This window comes from Ictalurus punctatus, chromosome 23, assembly GCF_001660625.3.
Source record: "Ictalurus punctatus breed USDA103 chromosome 23, Coco_2.0, whole genome shotgun sequence".
NCBI lineage: Eukaryota > Metazoa > Chordata > Actinopteri > Siluriformes > Ictaluridae > Ictalurus > Ictalurus punctatus.
Genome location: NC_030438.2, coordinates 10,263,327 through 10,289,417, shown reverse-complemented (window position 1 = coordinate 10,289,417; position 26,091 = coordinate 10,263,327). Strand labels below are relative to the sequence as shown.

Below are 26,091 nucleotides of genomic sequence, written 5' to 3'. Positions count from 1 at the left end.
CACAAACGAATTGGACTTGCTGTTCCAACAGTTTCAGAAGGGAATGTAATTCCATGACAATTCCACACTTCAGTGCAATTAAATTTTAGAATTTAAGCCCAGTTTTAAAATTCTGAAGACTAATTCTGAACCCTAAATACATGCAGGAAGGTTCTACAATAACTGGAGGACTAGTAGAGAAAGGGCTCTGCCTCCTACTGAAGTTTTCCCAATTCTAGATACTTATAGAAAGCCACTATGTTTACTCTCACTGTAGGTGTGTTATAGTATAATAGGTCAGGGGTAAGACTGCATAGTGCTTTATTACAGGTCTGTAGCAGTATTTTGTAATCAATGCAATCTTATTTGCAGTCAGTATTGTGGTGATACAATATGACCAACATGGTTAGATTGTTTAGTTAAGACATTAGCTGCCACTTTCGGGACTAACGAGCTTGTTTGGCTCTTACTGGGACATCCAGTCATTGAGGCTTTATGATAGTCCAACCTACAGGTGATGAAGGAAAAACTGGTTTATTAAGTAGAGATCTTAGCTATATTTTGATTGATAATTGAAGGAGTAATAATACTTTTGCATGAACAGAAAAATACATAGACATGTATACTGTGGTGGAAGACAGTAACAAATATTATAGTCACACTTTAACTGTAGACATACTACACCTTCTATAGACTGCCATGAACCATCCTATGAGCTGATTCTCAACATGTCAACTGATGTTTATCTTTCTTTCCACATGCCATACAATGCATCAATAAAGTGCATTTGAACTGAATTTGAAATTGTGACAGGTCTAGGCATGAGTTAATATTCAGTAAAGGTTTTAATTATATCATTTAATTATTGTGTTTATTGCTTTATAAATAATTAATAAATATTGTTATAAATTGTCATAAAATGTAATATATAGGCCTGGCGATGTTTTGTTTGTAGAAACTTCGACACTCTAATGTTGTGACGAGTCAGTGAGGCAATCTTTTTGCTGCGTGTGGTTTTGAACGTTACTTCCTGTAACCACAGCGAGCACTGCCGAGCCCGAAAAAGCCCCAGCTAACATTAGACCGAAAAAAGCAGCGACGGGGGAAGAGAACCGAAAGCGGATCCGTCGGATGTATCCCACTTTCAGCCCTGATCTGCTTCCTATTACTCCCACTTATTCGCGCGTCGTTCTTTATTCTAAGAGGATGCATCTTTTTATACGACTTAACTGAATCTGCTCGGATTCTGCTTGAGTAAAGCGAAACCGTATTTTTTTACCGACAGCGACGGATTATTTTTTCCCCCGCCTCGTTTTTTGTCGCGTGATAGATAGATCTTTAGTCTAATACTTTACATTAACGTTCGTTCTATAACGTTGCGTTTGCGTGGAGAGCTTGGCGGAAGATGGGCTGTTTGGGGAACAGCAAGACCGAAGACCAGCGCATTGACGAGAAGGCTCAACGGGAGGCGAATAAAAAGATCGAGAAACAGTTACAGAAGGAAAGGCAGGCTTACAAAGCCACACACCGGCTGCTTTTATTAGGTAAGATCCTGCAGATGGACGCACGAAGCGATATGGCGTGAATGTGGTCGATCCTTATCGATAATGCCTTTGACAGGTATTGAATAATGCAATGGATTGGACAACTGACATGGATTTTCCAATTTCACCTTTCTAAGGAAAGTGACAGGAGAAGGGTACTGTCCTGCGCTGACATCATCATATTGCTATTATTTTATTTTGTTTTTCTTTCATTTGTTTTTCTGTCAAAGGGGCTGGAGAATCCGGAAAGAGTACGATTGTAAAGCAGATGAGGATCTTGCACGTCAACGGCTTTAACGCAGAGTAAGTATTCGTTATCCATTTTTAATCCTGGTGTGGTACCAGATTTGGCCTGCAGTTTTGATACGATAAATCGTTTACTATAATTTTAATGATAAGCAACGCCTCGGCTATATTTTTATATATTGTGCTCGAGAGTCGGCCAGTTGGACTGTGTCAGACTGTGTCCGACTGAATTACTAATAGCTGTCAGCCAGATAAAGGCCTCATAGTGGTTTATGTGCTGTGTGGATAGCTAAATTCCAAGGTTCCATTTCTAATTAGCTCCATGTTCAGTAAGAAACGGTCCCAACGGATGTAGTGTGCACTCATCAGTGATGCTTATACAATGCAGATAAAAATACAAACTTTAGCACAAATTCAGATGATGCAGATGACAGCACTTATAATATTTCCATACGCCCTTCCTTTGGAACCGAAACCTCTAACTCCATCACTTCTTATTCTGTTATTGCTCTAACTGTGACCAATCCTCTGCATTAGGATAATTCTGAAATTATTTATTAATATTAATGATATTTAGGGTTTTAGGTACTGTTTGGGTTCCGGGAAGTGATGGTGGCTATGGGATTATAAATAATTTATATTTATAATAAAATACTAAATATAATAATAAATAATAAAGTTTTTCATGTTGTTTTCAACCATTATCTTACCATATTTGTGAAAGAAAGCTGGCAACTAATATTGGCACCCTTGGTAATATTGGCACCCATCGTAATTATGAGCAAAGAATGCTGTGAAAAATTGTCTTTATTGTTTAACCTTTTGATCTTTTGTTTTAAAAAATCCCCCAAATACTCTGCTCTATCCATCCATCCATCCATCTTCAACCGCTTACTCCTTTTCAGGGTCGCGGGGGAACCTGGAGCCTATCCCAGGGAGCATAAAAAAAAATCTTTGTTAAATATAGGTGTGCATCAATTATTGTCACCCTTTTATTTTATATTTTGTGCTACCAACCTTTGCCAAGATAAGTGCTCTGAGTCTTCTCCTATAATGCTTGATGAGGTTGCATCAATACGAGAATACATGGCAAGGGATCTGAGACCATTCCTCCATACAGAATCTCTCCAGATCCTTCAAATTGTGAGGTCCATGATGGTGGACTCTCCTTTTCAGTTCACCCCACAGTTTTTCTATGGGTTTCAAGTCAGGGGACTGGGATGGCCATGGCAGGACTTTGATTTTGTGGTCAGTAAACAATTTTTGTGTTGATTTTTATGTATGTTTTGGATCAGTGTCCTGCTGGAAGATCCAACCACTGCCCATTTTAAGCTTTTTGGCAGAGAGATTCAAGTTTTCATTTAACATCTGTTGATATTTGATAGAGTCTGTGATGCCATGTATCCTAAAAAATGTCCAGGTCCTCTGGCAGAAAAATAGCCACAAAGCATTAAAGAGCCAGCACCATATTTAACCGTGGGCATTAGGTACTTTTCCATATGGCTACCTCTCTTTGTGCACCAAATCCACCTCTGGTGTTTATTGCCAAAAAAGCTCTATTTTGGTTTCATCTGACCATAGAACCCAATCTCATTTGAAGTTCCAGTAGTGTCTGGCAAACTAAAGACTCCTGAGTTTATTTTTGAATAAGAGTAGAGGCGTTTTTCATGAAACCCTTCCAAACAACTTGTGGTGATATAGGTGACTTCGGATTGTAGTTTTGGAGACTTTCTGACCCCAATTTCCAGTTGACTGGAACTTCTTAACTAATTGATTTTCAATGCTTTCGTAATATTTTTATAGTCACTTCCCATTTTGTGAAACTCAACAACCTTTTCCTGTACATTACAGCTATATTCCTTGGTCTTACCCATTGTTATGAATGACTAAGGGAATTTGGCCTATGTGTCACCTCATATTTATACCCTTGTGAAACAGGAAGTCATGGTTGAACAAGTTCCTAGTCACCCAGTTATACTAAAAAATAATTAAATATCAATGGGAATATACTTCAAATATATTTACGAGTGCCAATAATTGTTGCACACCTATATTTAAAAGATATATACTATGGATAAACCTGTGTTGTGTTTGCAATTTTTTAATATCCATGAGAGCAGAGTGTTTTTGTGAATATTTTGAACAAAAGATCAAAAGGTTAAACAATATGCACAATTTTTCACAACCTTCTTTGCTCATATTTACCAAGGGTGCCAATATCAGTGAAGGGCACTGTACATATGTAGTTATTTTGAAAATGTAACCAAAGGACATAAAGGAGACAGACACAGAGTGTCTTGATTTATTTCAACATTTATTTTAACTGCTGTATTCACATATAATGTCTTTTTTTTAAGAGGTCAGCACGTTTTACATAGTAATCCTATGGAGTAGACCGTGTTTTCAAAAATGCTCTGAGCCTCTTTTGGGATGCTCTCAACTGCATTTTGGAACAGTGTTTTTTTTTTTTTTTTTTTTTTTGTAATATATATGACCAGCGGTTTTCATCAGAAAAAGACATTACATGTGAACATAGCTTAAATTTATGTAGCTACCAAGCCATGTTAGATACTAATGTTAGTTCAATTGAGGTATCTTTCTGTAACATCAACAAGCTAGCTTCTCTGGCTAACATAAATTAATTCAGTGCATGAATATCTATTTAAGTTAGCTAGGTTAGCAATTTCTTTAGTTGTAAAATAGGCTACATTTAGTTATATCTTTTCTCTATCTGCAATCACTGTGGTTAACTTCCTCAAAAACTACTTCCTAACAAAATAAATGTATTCTTCATTTATTCTTTGTTGAGGCTGTGCGCTCATTGTACATCATAGTACCTTTTTTATACATTCACCATAAAATTCTCACACTAATTCATCCCAGTTCTGAAGAATTGTAATGGTACTTTTTACACATATATATATATATACATATATATATATATATATATATATATATATATATATATATATATATATATATATATGTATGTGTGTGTGCATAGTTTGTTCACTTGTTTATTCATATTTTTTCTCAGAGAAAAGAAGCAGAAAATATTGGATATCCGAAAAAATGTGAAGGATGCCGTAGTAGTAAGTCCTTCTCCAAATTCAAAACATGCCAAGTTAAGAACTGTTTTTTTGTGCCCCAAGTGGCTGTTACATCAAATAATCCCATATGGTTAGCAATGCCGTTAATTCCACATTTGTCCTGCTTTGTGTTTTTTTTCTAGACAATAGTATCGGCCATGAGCACTTTAATACCCCCGGTGCCACTTGCCAACCCGGACAATCAGTTTCGAGCCGACTATATAAAAAGCATAGCGCCACTTTCTGACTTCGACTACACAGAGGTAAGGAGTGTGGTATCTCAGTCTGGGGCTGATCTCTCAGTATGTGGTCTATGAATAGGGAAAATGGATGGAGTGTTTACTGTAACTGTATAGTAAGTAGCTGCAGGTGGGTAGTTGATTACATACTACGTTCATGCAATGCATGCTAAAAGAAGAAAAAGAAATTCAGTGTGACAATAAATGATTATGTCAATATATGATATAATAACCTCCGCATAGGCTAGTGCTATAGGTGGTATGCGTTTTGGTTCCATGTTTTTTCATTATATCGCTTGGCTAATCAGGTGAGGGTTGAGATTTGGGAGTATTAAAGCTGCTTGCTGATGTCACCATCTTTTCACTATCCATCATATTCTGGTCACTTGTTGTATCATAATACATGCATGGTTTTAGTATAATGTGCCAGAAGTTAAACACCAGGATGCTGTTGATATCTTTTTTGTTTTTTGTTGCTAATTCATGTCAGTAGAGTAATATAAGGTATATTCAGCATAATCCAGCATTTATTTAATTTGTTTATTTTCAGGAAACATAGACATGGTACCTGCATCATAGATCATATACCCCTACTTTTTATTAGTAAGCGTTATGATTTGTTAGTTGATAATAGTTGATAATGTATGTTGATACACAACTACACTTAGCAGTCACTTTAATAGGAACACCTTTAGACCTCATTCATGCAATCATCCAATCATGTGGCAGCACCCCAGTGCATAAAATCATCAGTTCAAGAGCTTCAGTTATCTTGAGTTAGTTTCAGTTGTAATCACTCATCAGAATGGGGGAAAATGTGATCTCAGTGACTTTGACCATGGCATGGTTGTTGGTGCCAGATGGGCTGGTTTGAGTATTTCAGAAACTGCTGATCTCCCGGAATTTTCAAGCAAAAATTCCAGTGAGTGGCAGTTCTATGGAAACACCTTGTTGATAAGAGAGGTCAGAAGGAATGGCCAGACTAATTCGAGCTTACAAGAAAAGCACTCCTTACAACTGTGGTGAGCCAAATAGTATCTCAGAGTGTACAACAGGTCGGAACTTTAGGCGGATAACCTACAGCAACAGAAGACCAAATTGAGTTCCACTCTTGTCAACCAAGAACTGGTCTGATTAATTTTAGTTTTTGCCACACCATGCAAATAATAGGACCAGAATTTGGTGTCAACAGCATGAATCCATGGTCCCAACCTGCCTTGTGTCAACAGTTCAGGCCGGTGGAGGTGGTGTAATGGTGTGGGAAATGTTTGAATGCCACAGCATATCAACTAGTATTGTTGTCCTTGTGCATCCCATCCCATCCTTTCCTCAAATACCAAATTCTGCAGCAATTGTTTGATGTAATCATGTTAACTTGGCCCAGAATCTCAAAGGAACATTTCTAAGAATCTTTAAGGAACACTTCCAACACCATATGGAATCCATGCCAAGGGGTGTCAAAGGTGGGTCCTACCCAGTGATATATTGTGTTCCTAATAAAGTGGCCAATAAGTGTATGCTTGCTTCAGTGAGCTATGCTTTCTTATAGAGATGGATGTGAATAAACCTCTGGTATGTGTGTCAACAGTGTAGGAGTGAATAACAGAATATTCACAGATTTCATGTGGTTGAGGGCTGAGAGTCGTTATTTGCATGTATCTTTGTGGTGCTTTTTCTATTTGAGACAATTGAGTCTTAAAATGTGTTAGGGATGTCATGAGTTTTATGTGACTCATTCAAAGGTCCAAAGCTGATAACAATGCCTTTTTACTCTGTTCTTTACTCACATAAAGATAGATCACTATTGTTCTTCTTCCTGCTTTTTTTTCTTACCCTGATTTTCCCTGTAACCCACAATTCTCTAAATGGGAGCTTTACAGAATGAAAAAAAAAAGAGAGAAAATGAAGAAAAAAGTAGAACTGAATCAAGTAAAGAGGAAAATAAAGAAATGTGTAAGGATATTATATAGAATAATAATTTTACCACATTATCTGCGTACACATTCTGCATGAGGTTCTTTGGCCTCATAGTTGAGCTTCATCCCTCTCTGGTGATCTGGGATTAAGTTGCATAATTATATTTCACACTTTCTCATTTGTTCTTTTGGCTTTTTCTAATCTGTGTCAAACATTCCAGGTAATAACTGTTTACTAGTTCCTGCATTGCTTAGGGACATGATTTGTGTACCTTGTGTATGCCAGACTAATGTTAACTAATGCTATCCTTCTTACAGGTTTGTGTTAATCTCTTGTTGACATAGTAGCTGTTTTTTTACTCTTCATATCCATAAAATACTCCATATAGTATTGTATACTTTAAGTCTTTGAGGAAAATAGTTTTGTATTGAACTTTGGACTGAAGGTCAGTGTGATTGTAGTCATTATAGCTTTTTATCTGTTGAGTCCATACCCTGTACTGTGTGTGTATGTGTGTGTGTGTGTGTGTGTGTGTGTGTGTGTGTGTGTGTGTGTCTGTGTTACTGGGGATACTGTACACTGTCTCTCAAAACATGAACAGTAGGAGATGATTTGGCTGCAGCTCGAACTCTATTAATTAGGTCTGTCGTATAATGGTAAATTGATTTTTGCTGGTGATTGTGTATTGGCTTGTTGCCTGTTCAGTGTCTTACAACAAATGACATATACATCTGTCTCTATCCACACAGATCATTCAGAACTAGATTGCTATATAATATAGTTTGAAATAAATAAAGCAATATAGGCCTGTGAGTTGAGGTAAGAGATGGCCAAATGTATTTGGCTTTGGACTTTGGTTTGTGGTCAAGCCTTTGGCAAACCTGAAGGAGACACCGTTGCAAGGATTTCAATTTGATTGAGTGTGACTGGCTATTTTGTTCAAATCTTCTTGTCATTTGTATAACATGCATTAGCACTGCTTAGATAGCAAACTAGAATGTGACTGAGACAAGAGTGAATATTTATGAATATGAATAGCACCCCCAGTGGCCAATTTGTGTGAGACTGCATATTGCTTGTAGGTCCCTCAATGAAACTACCATTCAAGTTTCATGACCAAAGTTTAATTGGAACCTTGCTAACTAAAGCTAAATCCATGTTTTTTTCAGTAATTAGGGTTCATGAAATATTAATTTACAGATTAATATATTCATTAGGGATGTGACAGTGAGGAAATTTCCCACTGGTGACAACACCAGAAATACCGGTATCACGGGGGGTGCTTTCCCTCTTTTCCCTCCTCGCTTTTAAAGTGCTTATGAATGTCGTGCGGCTGTGCGCATTTCACTTTCGCTTTCTAATTAGCGGCAATTTGATGGGCAGTTGCTTGAATGGTGGGATCATTATTATTCTTAATGAAAAACACAACAACAACAAAACAGTACAATGACAAACTCGTTTATATTAAACATAGAACTTTTATTAACAAAACGAATAAGACGGCTGTATTAACAAAACGAATAAGCACAGCATACACCATGTTGTATTATAAAATAACAAATAAATTACACAGTAAAATAAAAAAGTGAAAATCAGCAAACACTGTGGAATCAAATAAATAAGAAATGAATATAAACCCGCTTATGTTAAACATAGAACTTTTATTAACAAAACTAATAAGACAGCTTGTGGTGCGCTTGAAGGTGTGTGTGTAAATTAGAAGTGTTGCCTCCAGATGCTGCCACCTTCATCAGACAAAGTTTACAGATTGCCTCATTAATGTTTGCAGGTTCCCTATTAACATTGGGTTTAAATACAAAAAATTGCAAATAGGCACTTTTACGTTTCGCTTTGAAACCAAATCCTCCGCCATCGTCTTGTCAGTCACCTCGCCAAACTCTTCTTGTCAGTCATCTTGCCTCACTCTCTTCAAGCGATAAAATAAATCTGACACCTTCTGATCTGTGCTGCAACTCTCACCCTGTTACAAATGGCACGCTCTGCCTTTGTGGCCCTCCTCTGAGTCCACACTTTGGTGACGTCAGCTAATGGAGACCTATGGGGCGCTAAGGCGCGAGTCCATGAGGGCTACTAAAAGACGGCTTTGGGGACGGACTTGACATTGTGGCTCCAGAAAGAGGAAGATGTTGCCGGTTGTTGTTTTCACTGTCGTGCTAGCCAGATGGCTTGCTATGCAGAGACATCAGCTTGCTGTTTGAAGACATTGCAGAAGGCAGGATTACTGCACATTCGTGCACATGCTTATGGCATACACGGAGCAAACAATAATTGGCAAATATTACAATAGTGGTATAGCAGGAAAACCTCTTACATTAAAATGATCAAATTGCCCCCACCCAAAAAAGGTAATCATAAGGCTATGTATTGCTATTCACATACCAAAACACATAAAGTCTCGATAATAAAAGTAAAATTTGTATGGGGAAGGATTTAAATAGTACAGGATTAATAATAACTGAATACTTACATAGCGTACAATTGGGTGATTCAGTAAAGTAACAGCTTGACATGTGAATTCCACATTTATAATAGCTTCATATAGGATTTGATGAACCATAAATACAAAAACAGCATCGTTTTTAACAGATAACCATTGACAATGCCCATAGTTTGAAGTTCCATTCCATTTTAATTGACTATAATTTCACATTTTTTATCTTCAAACTATATAATGAAATATTCTAAAAGCTAGAGCTACAGTTCAATTACTTCATCATTGTTAAATCATTGTTAATTATAAAAACACAAACTTACACTTAAAAATCCTCTTCTCTGTCATGTTGGCTAAAACCTTCAATCAAAACTCCTCCTCAGCTTCCCGCGTCAACAAAATTCCTGCTCTGCTTTCTGATTGGTCTATTGCAAGGACTGTTGGGTACTAGACAGCCATGAGCCTGCAGCAGTGCAAGAACCCTCACAAATTATTGGAGCAGACAAGTACCTAGGGAGGAGGAACTTTCCTTTTTGCTTCTGCTGCTGTCATCGTGTCTTTCTCGTACTCTGCATGCTGTTCGGGGTGTCTTGATTTTAAATGATAAATTAAACTTGTAGTGCTGTAAGTTTTTGCAGATACACCCCCTCTAGACAATTCAGCAGAACAGTGTCTGCAAACGGCCATTTTTGCGTCTTTCTCGGATACATTAAAATGCTTTCAGACTGCTGACATCTTTGCTGCATTTACATTATTTAAGTCAACATTACAGTTTTAATACAAAGTAATGGCAGAATTCAACATAACAACCATACTAATGCCAGAAGCATAATCGCATATCACCCTAACATTACTGTATTTTATGCATTCTGCTTAATTAAAGTGAAACAACAATGAAAATAGCACAGTCGTACTTACATAATATGCATACAATATGCACCTTACTAAAGGAAAGTAAACTAACCAACCACTAAATAAACTTAATGAACTAAATAAACTTAAAACTCTGTGGTTCTTCAGTGTCACACAAATTGCTAATCCTCTCACAGTAGCACTGAGTTTGGTGCTCCTCAGTGGCACACTCTAACTGGTCAGCCCTGTGAAACATATTTACAGGGAACACAGACTCTTTAAAACATGAATATCTCAGCTGATAACATATCCCATCTCTCACTTTTCCTGGTGATGTATGCAAACAAACTCATGCACGCACTTGCACGCATGCGCGCACACATACAGCCCAGGGTCCAAAAGTCAGCCATTTTCTGAGTATGCAGTTTTTGTTAGGCAATATTTCTTCCCCAAGTATATAATTAGAAAAATAACTTGACAAAGTTTTTAATTTTGACCAAGAATTTGAAAAAACTAATTTGATCCTCCTATATCATCCTCCTATATCGTTTTAGCTATAGCACTCCCTATGGTCCATTTGTTATGAAATTTGAGGGGTGGCCAAAGAGTGTCCTAGTGACTATGTATGGTAAAGTTTGTAGAAATTTGAATTTACATTCAGAAGGTAGGGCACATTTAGTACATACATGAAGCGGCTTAAAATGTTATTGGCCTGTTACGGTTTTGGCCAATCAAATTTGTTTTGCCAGATTCAATATTTTATTCTGATCAAAGCCTAGGAATAGTTTTAAAAAGATTTTTATTTATTTATTTTAGAAGGACTTAGGACTTATGCTGATATAACATGTTTTAATCTATTTCCTACAGATGTAGATGTAGTACCAAAAGGTAAATTCATTTATTATAGCACCCTCTTGTGGTGGGTGTAGGTCATGTCATTTGCCTCAGTAGGGCAATAGGCTATGGGATCTAACTACCAAATCTGGTGGCAATATCTCAATAATAGCTTTGTCTTTATAACTGTGGAAGTAAATTAGGCTCCACCTCATTGGAATTTATTGACTTGTGGTGGCCATATAGGCGAAAGATGTTTGTTGTTCCCAAACGTGTCTAAAATTTTGTGCAAGTATAAACAAAATGGGAAGGTTATTGAGGGAGACAGCAAACATCAGGATAGAAAACTCAAAGCAATATGCCATGAAAATAGAAAATGCACAACAAAACAATTGAAAAACAAATGGACAGAAACGGGAGTCAATATTTGTGACAGATCTGTAAGAAATCGGCTAAATGAAATGGGATTTACATATCGAAAAGCCAAACGAAAACCAGCACTAACACCTAAACAGAAGAGAACAATGTTACAGCGGGCTAAAGAGAAGAAACATTGAACATTGAAAATGTTTCAATGTACACTTAAACAGGTGTACATTGAAATTTTGGACACTTTTCTCATTCTATCTTTTTTCAGGAAAGGCATAACAGCTCAACGACATGGCCAGCAAACAGTCTGGATTTCAATCCGATTGAAAATTTATGGTGGAAATAATAATAATAAAAAAAAAGGTCCATGACAAGGCTCCATCCTGCAAAGCTGATCTGTCAACTTCTATTTGAGAAAGTTGGAACCAGCTTGATCGTGAATATTGTTTTTCATTAGTGAAGTCCGTGCCTCGAAGAATTCAGGCCGGCATAAAAGCCCGAGGAGGAGCAACACAGTACTAATTGTGATATTTTTGTTGATTCCATAATTTTCTCCTCAACATTGAGTGATTTCCATAATTTTTTCCTCTATTTGGTCTGGAAGAAAATATACCCATTAATTAAAACAATTTAATTTACTTTGTCATATGTTTCATGAAGCCAGAATATGTGATTTATTTATTTACTAATTATGTTATGTTTGTATCCAAAATGCTCCACTGTGTGGAAGGGCTTGGGGAAACTGGTGCAAGCTGCTTAAAAGGTTTAGTTAAATTAAGTTTATTGTCAGTATATGGTGTATTTGCGGGCTTGCAGTGTAACTTCTGTCGTTTATTATAACGGAAGTGATCTGTTAGTAACGAGGCCACGTTGCTCCTCACTCGCAATGGGAGCACAAGTAAGATCTGTAATGTCTAATCAAAACACTATGATCAAAAGTAAAACAATATGCCTAAAAGCAGTGAGTAACAGAAACCATAAGGTGCAGTGCAAGGGAGTTTTTATTATTAATTTAGGTCTGTAGTTTAATTCAGTGCTTTTTGTGCATCCATAAAAAGTAATGTGTGTGTGTGTGTGTGTGTGTGTGTGTGTGTGTGTGTGTGTGTGTGTGTGTGTATATATATATATATATATATATATATATATATATATATATATATATATATATATATATATATATATATATGTGGGGGGGGGATAAAATAAAGAATGACAGTTGTGACAGTTGTGTGTGTGTGTGTATATAGATATTATTTATTCTATATATGAAGTATTTACGTATTATTTTATATATATATATATATATATATATATATATATATATATATATAAAAAGCAATACATACATACATACACACATAAATATATATATATACATATATATATATATATATGTGTGTGTGTGTGTGTGTGTGTGTGTGTATGTATTTATGTATAACTTTTTATAGCAAAAAAGCACTGAATTAAACTACAGTCCTAAATTAATAATATATATTCATTGGGTTCTTTTCAGTCTTATATAATTGGACAAACAGTTGTATAAAGTTTTAGTCTTAACCTTTAACCCCCCCCATTAATAGAAAAAATAATCGGCGAACTATATATATATATATATATATATATATATATATATATATATATATATATATAGAGATAGATAGATAGATAGATAGTTACTTATATGCTGTGGAACTGTAATCTAATACATTCTGTTATTTTTGACTATATGATTCTTTCCATTCAATGACTGACCAACTAAAACTCTCAACTACCCCTATTTTTTTCTTCAAATTATTATTATTATTATTATTATTATTATTATTATTATTATTATTATCATTTACATATTTGTAATACTTTAACTAATTAAAGTAATAAAAAAATAATAAAAACATTTCAACATTAATTCATGCAAAGGAGGGTTAGGCCAGTCAGACTCATTTGTCTAGCCTGAGTAGCTGGAGGTTGTACTATATACTGAATTTTCATGTCTGCAGGACTATGGTTTTGTCTGCATGATCAGTTTTAGCAGAGAAGAAGAAGTAGAAGAAGAAGAAAACAATCCTAACAAAAACAATAGGGTTCCAAGCACTATCTGCTTGGCCCCCTAAAAAAATTTAAATCCTAACAAAACCAATAGGGTTCCAGCATATTTGGAACATTTATATAAGGTTTGATGAGTTTTTTTTTGTTTGTTTGTTTTTAAATCTAAGCATTGGTTAAGCTTTGATTAATTTGATCATAAATACATAAAAACATTATTATATATAACATATCATATATAACATTACACATGACTATGTGAATTTATAGCCATTCTTGGTAAGGAGAATTAAACTAGCCATATCCACGTGGATTTCCATATCCTCTCGGATTTCTTTTTCTCTCATTCTCATTTTTCTTGCTTCTTGGTCTGTCTCACACTTTCTCTGTTCATGGCAGTAAAATGCACACTGCTTTCATTCATACTGTATCACGAGCCTCACTGAGTCTAAGCCCTCAAGTGTTTCATTCCATCACTCTCTCTGTGTTCCTAGCTCTCAGTCTCAATAGATCAGTTTCATTAGCAAAAACACACATACATCCAGATAGAAGGAGAGATGTGGAATTCAAAAATTAAAAGATCGACCATTAGCATATCCTTGTCATTGCTGCCTTATGGTTAAATATTGAATAAAGTTGAAGTTCTATTATGTAATTTTATTAGTTTATATATGGAGCATTACATAGGGAACTGTCTGTACCTTGTTGGTTGGATAAATGGAATTCCTGTATAGGATTTTTATTGATGAAGATATATTGTTTTGACTAGACACTTCTTTTAGTTGGCTAGACTTAACTTGGTTTTTCAATTAATCATTAAATAAATCATTCTAGTAAATGATTTAATTGTATATCTTTTAAAACTGTCAGGGTCTGTTCCCTGTGTTGGGACAAAAAGTGGCAAAAATAATTTATAGGTCCTCACTTTGCCAGTAAAGGAAGTGCCCACTGTAGGGTTTCCGTTTCTATGCTCACTTTCCCTCCTTGTGTCTTCCTGTTAATCCTGTATCCTGTGCTCCTTTGCTTTAGTCTGGATATCCATTTCCTGCAGACCCTTTCTCAGTGCTGCTAAATTCAACCCGAGAACTGAGAACTTTAGGGAGCTCTCTCACCTACTCGATCAGGAAAAGGCCAGCTCAAGAGGAAATCTTAATTTCTCTGTTTGAACTCTGTATTAGCCAGAAATGGTCTTGGATAATGTATACTGTTTAGGTGAATCAGATGTGATATGAATAGAGAGGTGGCATGTGAGACATAGTATATACAGCGGTGCTTAAAAATTTGCAAACACTTTAGAATTTTCTCTAAATCTTCATAAATATGACGCAAAATATGCATATACTGTGCTAAAATAGTATAATGCAATCAGTGCTGAGATAATAAGGAAAGAAATCAATTTTGTTTCTGTTGTTGGGGTACAATATACTACTAATTTTGTTTACTTGAATATTGACATTAAATATACCAAAAGCAGTCATACTCACCTTAAACTGGCCTACAGAAAATGGTAGTGCAAAGATTTAGAAATGAAGAGACCAATGCTGATTTTCTTTTGGAATTGATTGTAAATTCACAATAGACACTACAGACAATAGTAAGAAGCTAATAATTCTGAAAGTGAAAATTTTCTGCAGAGTACTTGTAGCTTTGCTAACTTTATTATTGACTTTATCTTTAAAGTACTTAATAATACTTGTGCTTTTGTTTTGTTCCTGAAGTAAAATATCATGGCATCATGATCAAACCATGACACAATGCAGGCTGTGATGGCTCAAGCTGATGATGCATAAAAAGCATGCCTTCATTTCTTTTCCTGGCCCATGTCAAGAAGAGGACAAAACTGGAGTACAAATAAGTCACAAAAATTTCACACATTACTGAAAATAAATATTATGAACCTAGAAACCTTTTGAATGAGATAAAATAAACAGAAATCAACAGAAAAGCACAAGTATACAGCCATGTGAAAGAAAAAGTACAACCCATAGAAATTGTTGGCTTTTTTGGACAAGCAAATGTTTGATAATCTTTGAAACAGTGCCTATTAATGAAGTTGATGTACTTGAACAAAACTAACAAAATCAACAGAAATATCCATAGATTTGATATTCCTTTCTGGCCTCAGAAACTAGTATTGCCCTCTTTAGCAGAAATAACTTCTTGTAGGCGTTTTGCATAATTGTCCACTAGGCTTGCTGGAATTTTTGACCACTCTTTCATGCAATATTCTTTCAGCTGCCAGATGTTTGAGGGTTTTCTTGCATGCACTGCCCATTTCAAATCCCCCCCACAACATTTAAATAGGATTCAAATTCGGGCTTTGACTAGGCCATTCCATAACCCTCAGTTTCTTCTTTTTGAGCCATTCCTTGATGGCTTTGCTAGTGTGCATGGGGTCATTATCCTGTTGAACTACAGTCCTAAATAAATAATATATATTCTAGCGTGTGTGTGTGAGTATTGGGTTCTTTTCAGTCTTATATAATTGGACAAAGAGTTGTGTAAAGTTTTAGTTTGTTTGTGGATTTTATTTTAAATAAACGAAAAAATGGTACTTAAAGTTTGCCCCCCATCCGATTAATCAAAAAAATTTAAAAAGTAAATAAATAAATAAAATAAATCGACCAACTAATCGATTATTAAACATAATTGTTAGTTGCAATATAATATACACACACAAGTGTCAAAATTTTAAACATACTCATTCTTTATTTTATACCCCTTCTCCCACTCACAGACACACACATTTTAGAATAATGATAAATCATTAAAACTCTGGAATAACACAAATGGAACTATGGGAATTATTTTGTTATTTAAAAAAATCCTAAATAAATATAAATAATTAAGTATTTTAGCATCTTCAAAGTAAACATCATTTTTGCCTACATTTCCATAAATGTTCTTGGCATTTTCTCAACCAATTTCTCGAGGAATCACCCTGAGATGCTTTTTGAACAGTATTAAAGGAGCTCCCACGTATGCCTGTTGGCTGCTTTTTGGAATATTTTGCTCCAACTCATCCATTTAAAAAAAAGAATTTTTGTATATAAAATGTTAGTTTTTTAATGAAAGAAATTAATATGTTGACACAATTATATTTTTGTCTACAACACAGATTTCAAACATTTAATCTTTGTGTGTGTGTGTGTGTGTGTGTGTGTGTGTGTGTGTGTGTATGTGTGTGTGTTTGTGTGTATTTGGGCTAGACGTAAGGAGACAAATCATGGGAAAAAATAATTTTCACTGTATTCCTTATTTTACAAAAGATATGTTTGTTTTATGTGCACAAACCCCCAGAAGCCAGACCAAAGAGTATAACTGTGATGTGCGGCAAAAGGTTGTTGAGCTTCACAAAACGGGAAATGGCTATAAGAAAATAGCACAAGCATTGAAAATGCCCATTTCCACCATCAGATTAATGATTAAGAAGTTCTAGTCAACTGGAAATGTTATGAGTCAACCTGGAATTGGATGTGTCTATATTGTCTCAACGCACTGTGAAGAGGATGGTTCGAGTGGCCAAAAAATCTTCCTGGTTCACAGCTGGAGAACTGTAGAAGTTAGTTGCGTCTTGAGGTCAGAAAGACTCCAAAACTACAATCTGAAGTCACCTACATCACTACAATTACTTTGGAAAGGTTTCAAGAAAAAAGCCTGTAATCTCATCCAAAAAAAAAATCTCAAGCGTCTTCAGTTTGCCAGACACTACTGGAACTTCTTAAGTAAATTTTGCATTTCATTTGGAAATCAAGGTCCCAGAGTCTGGAGGGTTAGTGGAAAGGCACAGAATCCAAGTTGCTTGAAGTCCAGTGTGATGTTTCCACAGTCAGTGATGATTTGTGGTGCCATGTCATCTGCTGGTGTTGGTCCACTGAGATTTCAGAGCACTTCATGCTTCCATCTGCTGACAAGCTTTATGGAGATGCTGATTTCCTTTTCCAGCAGGACTTGGCACCTGCCCACAGTGCCAAAACTACTAGTAATTGGTTTGCTGACCATTGTATTTCTGTGGTTGATTGGCCAGCCAACTCACCTGACCTGAACCCCATAGAGAATCTATGAGAGACACCAGACCCAACAATTCAGATGAGCTGACAATCATGTGTGAGTGAGCACCCTGTTTTATTTAAAAACAAAAAACAAAACAGGGATCTATCAAAGTCTGATCTTTACAACACATGTTTGTGCAAGTGTATCATGGCATGGGCAAAGGAGATTTCTGAAGATCTCAGAAAAAGAGTTTTTGATGCTCATCAGGCTGGAAAAGTTTACAAAAGCATCTATAAAGTGTTTGGACTCCACCAATCCACAGTCAGACAGCCTGTGTACAAATTGAGGAGATTCAAGACCACTGTTCCCCTCCCCGGGAGTGGTTGACCAACAAAGATCACTCCAAGAGCAAGCGTTATAATAGTCCACGAGGTCACAAAGGAAACCAGGGTAAGTTCTAAGCAGCTAAAGGCCTCTCTGATACTGGATAATGTTAATGTTCATGAGCCCACCTTCTGCAGAACACCAAACAGTAGTGGGCATGATAGTATTGCGAGGAGAAAACCACTGCTCTCCAAAAAGAACATTGCTGACTGTCTGCAGTATGCTAAAAATCATGTGGACAAGCCAGAAAGCTAATGGAAAAATGTATTGTGGACAGATGAGACCAACATAGAACTTTTTGGTTTAAGGAAAACACTGCATTCCAGCATAAGAACCTTAGCCACTCTGTGAAACACAGTGGTGGTAGTATCATGGTTTGGGCCTGTTTTGCTGCATCTGAGCCAGGATGGCTTGCCATCATTAATGGGAAAATTAATTCTGAGTTATGCCAGTGAATTCTAAACGAAAATGTTATGAGATCTGTCCATGAACTTTCTCAAGAGAAAGTGTGTCATACAGCAAGACAACCACCAATACACAAGTTGTTCAACCAAAGAATGGTTAATGAAGAATAAAGCTAATGTTTTGGAATGCCCAATTCAAAGTTTTGACCTTAATCCAATAGAAATTTTGTGGAAGGACCTAAAGCAAGCAGTTCATGTGAGGAAACATGAACATGAAGCAGCATTGCAGAGTTGAAGACAAGGTTAAAATTCCTCCAAGCCGATGTGCAGGTCTGATCAACAGTTACCAGAAACATTTAGTTGCAGTTATCGGGGTCACACCAGATACTGAAAGCAAAGCTTCATGTGCTTTTGCCACTCACATACATACATAACATTGGATCATTTAAGTAATATCGGACCAATAACTAGTACTGGATCATTTTCCTCAATAAATAAATGACCAAGTATTTATATATATATATATATATATATATATATATATATATATATATATATATATATATATATATATATATATATATAATCTCATTTGTTTAATTCGGTTCTCTTTATCTACTTTTAGGACTTATGTGAAAATATGATGATGTTTTAGGTCATATTTATGCAGAAATGTAGAATGTTCTAAAGGATTCACAAACTTTCAAGCACCACTGTAGAATGATTCCTGAAAGAGAGATTAGTGATCATACTGGATGAGCTATGTGATTGAATCCATTATCTCTGTATTTTCCAGTTCCTCTCTCCCTGTCTTGTTTCTTTCTCCTGCCCCAAGGTTCAGAGAGGTTTTTTCATCTCTGTCATACTGTCAATTGCTAAAAATAGTCCTTTCATTTGTTTATGACTCACTGTGGCCTTAGGTGTGACAGGCATAGCTAAACATGAAGAAAAAGGTAAACTTATTTGTCAGAAACGCTTCATTTTCAACCCAAAGAAACCAAATATGAACAAAAATAAAAGTTGGGTTAGTGCAGTTAATGGCCACATTCACACTGCTAATACTTGAGCCTTGTTTTCTCTCTATGGTCTGTACAGAGTAAACATATAATAAGAATCTTCTATATTGCCAATATCCTATATTTCTACAAGAATAGTCCAATATGTAATTATCACTTTAATCGCTATAGACTTGTTTTAATTTTACAATATAGCTTACATCCTGGGTTCATAACAGCTTATAAAATAGCCTAGCACTTATTCAGGCATATCCTACATTTTGCATGATGATTAACATGATCGCTGTTTTGAGTTACCGATTTAATAGAATAATGCCAATCATGCACCAACGCATCCTGGCCGAAAGCATTCTCTGGTTGAAAGTGTCTCTGCCTCGTCTGTGAATCAAATTGGACAGTAAATTGTATGTATGTTCACAAACGCATGCTAACTCTCATGGTAGCACTGAAATTATACAGCAGCCTACACATCACATGATCTTGTGACATGGTCCTTAATCACTCTTACCTGTGTCTCGTTATGCCTTATTAGCGGTCTCACAAAGTTTGATGTTTCGCCATGAAAGAGGAAGTTGTTATAACACAAACATAAAATGTCCAATCTGCTCCAAACTTCACATGTTTGATAAAAGTCCTGGCCTGAAGACATCTACTTGCCAATATTCAGTTATAGTGATAGCTCCACCTACTAGCCACAGGAAGTGACATGTTTTGTCACTTTTTTGAATAAATGTAAATGTAAATGTTTTACACTGATCTATTCCTAGCAACGTATAAAAATATGCCAGCAAATTCTAAACATGCTAGCAACATCCTAGGCATGTTAAAACATGCTAGCAACACTTAGCTAAGTGCTAAACCGTGCTATTATTGCTACTAAACAGGAAGTTGTTATAACCACTATTTACGTTCTAGTATTTGTGTCTCACTATCAAGCTTTTTCATTGTTATTGTCACATGTTGCTGTGTGTGCCAAGCTGTTTCCTATAGTTTGCATGTTTCTTGTAGTTGATGTTTAGGGCCCACCCTTATGTTTATTTTGTTTGTACTTTGCATAATAAATGATCAGCACTTGCATCTGTCTCCACCACCAATGTCTGACACTAACAAAGTTGTGTAGATGTTTTCACCCTAGCTTATCTACCTGCTTGCTGCCTCCAGTGGCATAGAACTGCTGTGGTCCATCAGGAAGGCTCGTATAGCCTACAAATCAAGCCTCATGCTATTGAGTAGTCTGCAGAGGAGTCAATTATTCTAAACAATACCTGGCCAGCACTCTTGATTGCCAATTTTTGTGGTAGTGGCTGAACGTCTGCATCAGTTTAGCCAGTTGGCAAGGGTCTAACTTTTTTGTGGGCAGACCCTTGTGTTGGTGTTGTTTGACAATGAACTAAGTGAATATTTTTTCAGATATAATGCTGAGGTGCCTCAGTGCATTTTGATGAATCATGCCTTGGAAGCATGGGCATACTTTGATATAAAATGAACTGTTTTTTATTGTTCTGGGCTGTCCAGTGACACCAGTGTGGCCCTCCTGCATCCATCTGCTATTACAGGTTTCTGAAAGTATCGCGAGCGGAACTTAAAGTAAAGTTCAGCAATGGTGCTGCTGGCAACATGTTCAGACTGCAGTTTTCGGGAAACTATGCAACTAACTGAATCTTTCAACTGATTGGGCTCATCAGTGCTTGCAGCAGCTCAGTAATCTCATCATTAGTGCTTCTGAGTCTACCACTTCATCTAGTATGCATGTGCTTTTTTCAGCTTTAATGTGGTTTTGCATGTACATAAGGGCGCTTTAATGTAGCTGGTACATTGTGGGATAGCCCAGTCATACACATAATGACTATAAGTTGAGTTTGGCATTCAAACAGCTGCCAAACTCGCTTACTGATTTACAGAAAAGGTTGGGAACGTTGACAAACTAAACTAAAAAAAGAGGCATATCTTCTTTGGTAATATAGTAATTGTGGTGAATACAGTAATAAATCAAATGTAGAATTAACATTTGATTTATTAAATTTATTTATTACGAAGGTGCCATGTTCTAAGTTGTTTAACACATCGAGATAAATATCAGGAAATGAAAACTGAAATTCTGATCTTCTCATATACATCTGTTGATCTCAAACACATGTACAGTGTACAGCAGTCAGTGTACAGTAAAAACAAAAGAATTGAGAGATTCTTTGTAGAGAATTGTAGAGCTGCAACAACTAATCGATAAAATCGATAATAATCTATTATGAAAAACGTTGTAAATGAATCTTATTATCAATTATTTGGTCTGCACATGGCACGGGGTACATTTACTCATTGTTACTTCTGTCCCTAAAACACACATTGGAGAATACAGACCAAAGTTTTGTCCCAAATTACGTACTTTACACTTAACTATGCACTCTATCGTCTAGTGTATGAATTTTAATTTCTCTCAAAGGGAACACTAGGGGTGCTTCTCATTTCAAATCTGTGCATCCTCGTTTCCTTTCCTCGCTTCCTTTCCTTGCGTCTTAGCTCCACCCCTTAGGATGTGAGGGAAGGATGCAAGGATGAGATGTGAAGAGAGAGGAATCGAAGCAAGTTGAAGGAATATCCTCGCTCTCTCAAACATCACTTCAAAGTGACGTCAATTAATGATGACTGTGCTTAGCTGGATTACCTCACTGCACTTCAGGGATCTGCCATTATGTTGTTAATAACAACATTCTTAATAAAAAAAATAATGCACTGATAGTATGTGAAATGTCTGGGTTCTTCAACAATGAATTAATGAATGATACATAATTTATTGCATCTTTTGTGCAGCTTTGCATATCCAAACATGCCAGGATCAATAAATTACAAGACTCAATGTAAGCATATTATTTAATTATATTTCAGACAAAATTCCATCACATCATCAAAGGAATTTTTGTTTGAGATTGTGGCAGATGTAAAGGAGTAGGGGAATTTATATGTGCAAAACACTTCCACATAGGATACATCTGTGTATCCTCATTCCTCACCTCCTTATGGTGCAATTAGAGAATTGATATGTCCTTCAAGCTGGTTGACTTTAATTGATTTCTGGGTCATGGTCTATAGGACAGAAGAGAGAGGAAACGAGGAATTTGTGTATTGAGAAGTATATAAGTAAGAATAAGCCGCTTTAACAGAATACCCAGAGTATATGAAAACAAATTTCTTCAGTTTACTGTTTATGTCAGCGTTATGTTTTATGCTAAACATGGCCTCAGTCACCATTAGACAGAAGCATAATTGTCAAGTGACAGCGGAAAAAAGAGTGTGCAACCCTCTAAGGTATGGGAGCGTTTTATATTAAATGCCGTGGAGAAGACCTGCAAGTAACCTGCAAACTTTGAAAGCAGATCTTGTGTAGCACGGAAGCACAGTAGTGATGCATAAACTTATATAAGCAAAAACTTATGTAAACTTATGCTCCACGTTCTGCAAGTAGTTGGGGAAATTGGTGTGAGTTGCTGAAAAGGTTTAGTTTAATTCAAGTTTATTGTCATTTTATGGTGTATTTACATGCTTGCTCCTCACTTTAAATGTAGACGCAGTGATAAACAGTGGGAGCGCAAGTAAGATCTGTAATGTCTAATTAAAACACTGCGATCAAAGTAAGCATAAGTAAGACAATATGCTTAAAGGCAGTGAGTAGCAGAAACCATAAGGTACAGTGAAAGGGATTTTTTTTTTTTTTAATCAATTTAGGACTGTAGCTTAATTATTAGTGCTTTTTAAGTTGGTTAAAAAACAGCCGATGATCAGGGCCGATTATATCCTGTCAATCAGAAGACAATCAATATATATCTATATATATATATATATATCTATATATATATATATATATATATATATATATATATATATATATATATATATACACACACACATACATTATATATATGTATATAGCATTTGGGCCCAAATTGGGCCCAATTAGCCATTTTCCCTCCCCGGTGTCATGTAACTTGTTAGTGTTACAAGTTCTCAGGTGTGAATGGGGAGCAGGTGTGTTAAATTTGGTGTCATCGCTCTCACACTCCCTCATACTGGTCACTGGAAGTTCAACATGGCACCTCATGGTAAAGAACTCTCTGAGGATCTGAAAAAAAGAATTGTTACTCTACATAAAGATGGCCTGGGCTATAAGACTGGCCAAGACCCTGACACTGAGCTGCGGCATGGTGGCCAAGACCATACAGCGGTTTAACAGGACAGGTTCCACTCAGAATAGGCTTCACCATGGTCGGCCAAAGAAGTTGAGTGCACGTGCTCAGAGTCATATGCAGAGGTTGTCTTTGGGAAATAGACGTATGAGTGCTGCCAGCATTGCTGCAGAGGTTGAAGGGGTGGGGGGGTCAGCCTGTCAGTGCTCAGGCCATACGCCGCACACTGCATCAAATTGGTCTGCATGACTGTCGTCCCAGAAGGAAGCCTCTTCTAAAGATGATGTACAAGAAAGCCTGCAAACAGTTTGCTGAAGACAAGTAGACCAAGATAAACTTATTTGGTTCAGATGCTGTCAAGCATGTGTGGCGGCAACCAGGTGAGGAGTACCAAAACAAATGTGTCTTTCCTTCAGTCAAGCATGGTGGTGGAAGTGTTATGGTCTGGGGCTGCATGAGTGCTGCCAGCACTGGGGAGCTACAGTTCATGAGGGAACCATGAATGCCAACATGTACTGTGACATACTGAAGCAGAGCATGATCAGTATGCAGTATTCCAGCATGATAACGACCCTAAACACACCTTCAATGACAACCACTGCATTGCTAAAGAAGCTGAGGTTGAAGGTGATGGACTGGCCAAGCATGTCTCCAGACCCTATTGAGCATCTGTGGGGCATCCTCAAACGGAAGGTGGAGTTAATAATAAAGTTAGCTAAGCTACAAGTACTGTACAGAAAATGTTCATTTTCATAATTATCAGCTTCTTGCTATTGTCTGTAGTGTTTGTGGTGAATTTGCAATCAATTCCAAAAGAAAAACAGTTAGTCCCTTTAGTTCCAAAAGAAAAACTGTTAGTCCCTTTAGTTCCAAATCTTTGCTCTACCATTTTCTGTAAGCCAGTTTGAAGTGAGTATGAATGCTTTTCATATATTTAATGTCACAGACTCAGGTAACCAGAATTAGTAGTATACTGCACCCAAACAACAGAAACAAAAGTGATTTATTTCTTGTTAACTCTTGATAGATATTGCATCTGGACGGCACTATTTTAGTATAGTATTTATGCATTTTTAAAGCTTGTTAAAGGAAATTATGGATTATCACAATCTTCAGCATTCGCCCTAGATGTGTATATCTGTAAGGTAGACCTCAGTTAATTAGACTGTACCTACCATCTATACCCCACTGTCTGATCAGCGTAAATTGCACCAGAAGAGTTCTGATTTGTCTGAATGCTTTTAGACATTCATCTCTCTGCTTCTTTTTTAGCAGAAGAGTGTGTGAGGTTTAGGAACAGAAATGATTGCGGTGTAGTTCATTGTTCTTTGCAGTACAGGTTATCATGCAGGTTATTGTTCTCTGTGTAACTGTTGTTCCTGCTACTTTCAGGTCACCCTGCAACTCTTTTTAGTGACTACTGGGCTCTCTCTTACCTTTCTTATGATTAGTCTGAGAGTTATATTATATAAAAATATAATGCCCAAATGCTTTTTCCCCATCAACTTTTAACATATCTTTTTAATGCTTATGGATACATACTTTTTTTTTTTACGGTGTTATCAAATGACCATCTAAATAAAATGCATGCTGTTTAAGACAAATGGAGGCACTCCTTTACATGCATGCAGGTATGCAGTTCTTTTCTTTGCAATGTCAGAAAGAGTGGACTTGCAAGCAGTCATTAACTACTTGTAACTATTGGTTCATTCAGAAGTGCGTCCTTAGTGAGATGTTGGAAGTAATGACCAAAATTTAAAATGCACCTCAGTAATATTACTAGTGTTCTACTGTTAATGTTACACAAACAAGTATGTAAGTAGATCAAATATAGTCTACAGTAAATAAGTTAGATTAGTGTGATTAGCCAGAGCTTTTGCAGGAATTAGTATGGAATGTTGTAGTTTAGCACTTGTTCCAAACATTATCTCGTTATACCTGTACAGTGATAGTACATTTTACAATTTTTTTTCCTGAAAGATAATTATTTCAGAAGTCAGCCTGAGTAGTTTAGTCTTATATAAAAACATGATTTGTATGAGTTCATGAGTAAAATTAAGGGGTCAGTATGACAAACATCTAAATGTCTTTGTATTGCCCTTGGTATGGTTGTGTATGTGTGTGCACACATGTGTATAAGTATCATTCTATTCGTGTTTGGATCACTGTCCCTGAACTCCAGTAGAGTTTACAGTGGGGGACAAAACAGTAGAGCATGAGGGACACTCTCAGCAGCAGTGGCTGTCATTAACACTGTCTCTTGAGTGCTTTGCTGGCCCTACTTAGTTCACTTCTAATGACTCTTTTACCTTCTCTTCTTTACTAATGAAGACGCAGGTAGAGTGTGGTGCTGCCGATTGAAAGGACATTAACGGTTGTTAAGGTTTTGTTTTCATGTTTTCCATTCACATAGCTCCCCCGACATCTTGGCTTGTCACACCAAGTTTTCCAATGGGATCGCCTCATCTCGTGCAAGAAATGTCTGAGAGGAATGGAGCATGTCCCTCTCTGCCTCCTTGATGTTACTAGCAAACAAAAACTAACCTTTTTCT

The 26,091-nt window shown here is 36.4% G+C and overlaps 1 protein-coding gene across 1 annotated transcript in view; it reads left to right on the top strand.

Moving 5' to 3' along the window:
- The first annotated feature begins 1,036 nt into the window (after positions 1–1,036).
- Positions 1,037–26,091, top strand: part of gnal (guanine nucleotide binding protein (G protein), alpha activating activity polypeptide, olfactory type) — a 108,707-nt gene continuing 83,652 nt past the window's right edge. Inside the window, exons 1-4 of the mRNA XM_017452842.3 lie at positions 1,037–1,523; positions 1,754–1,826; positions 4,807–4,861; positions 5,002–5,121. Coding sequence (XP_017308331.1) covers positions 1,385–1,523; positions 1,754–1,826; positions 4,807–4,861; positions 5,002–5,121 — 387 coding nt within the window. The 5' untranslated portion in view covers positions 1,037–1,384. The remainder of the gene's footprint in view (positions 1,524–1,753; positions 1,827–4,806; positions 4,862–5,001; positions 5,122–26,091) is intronic.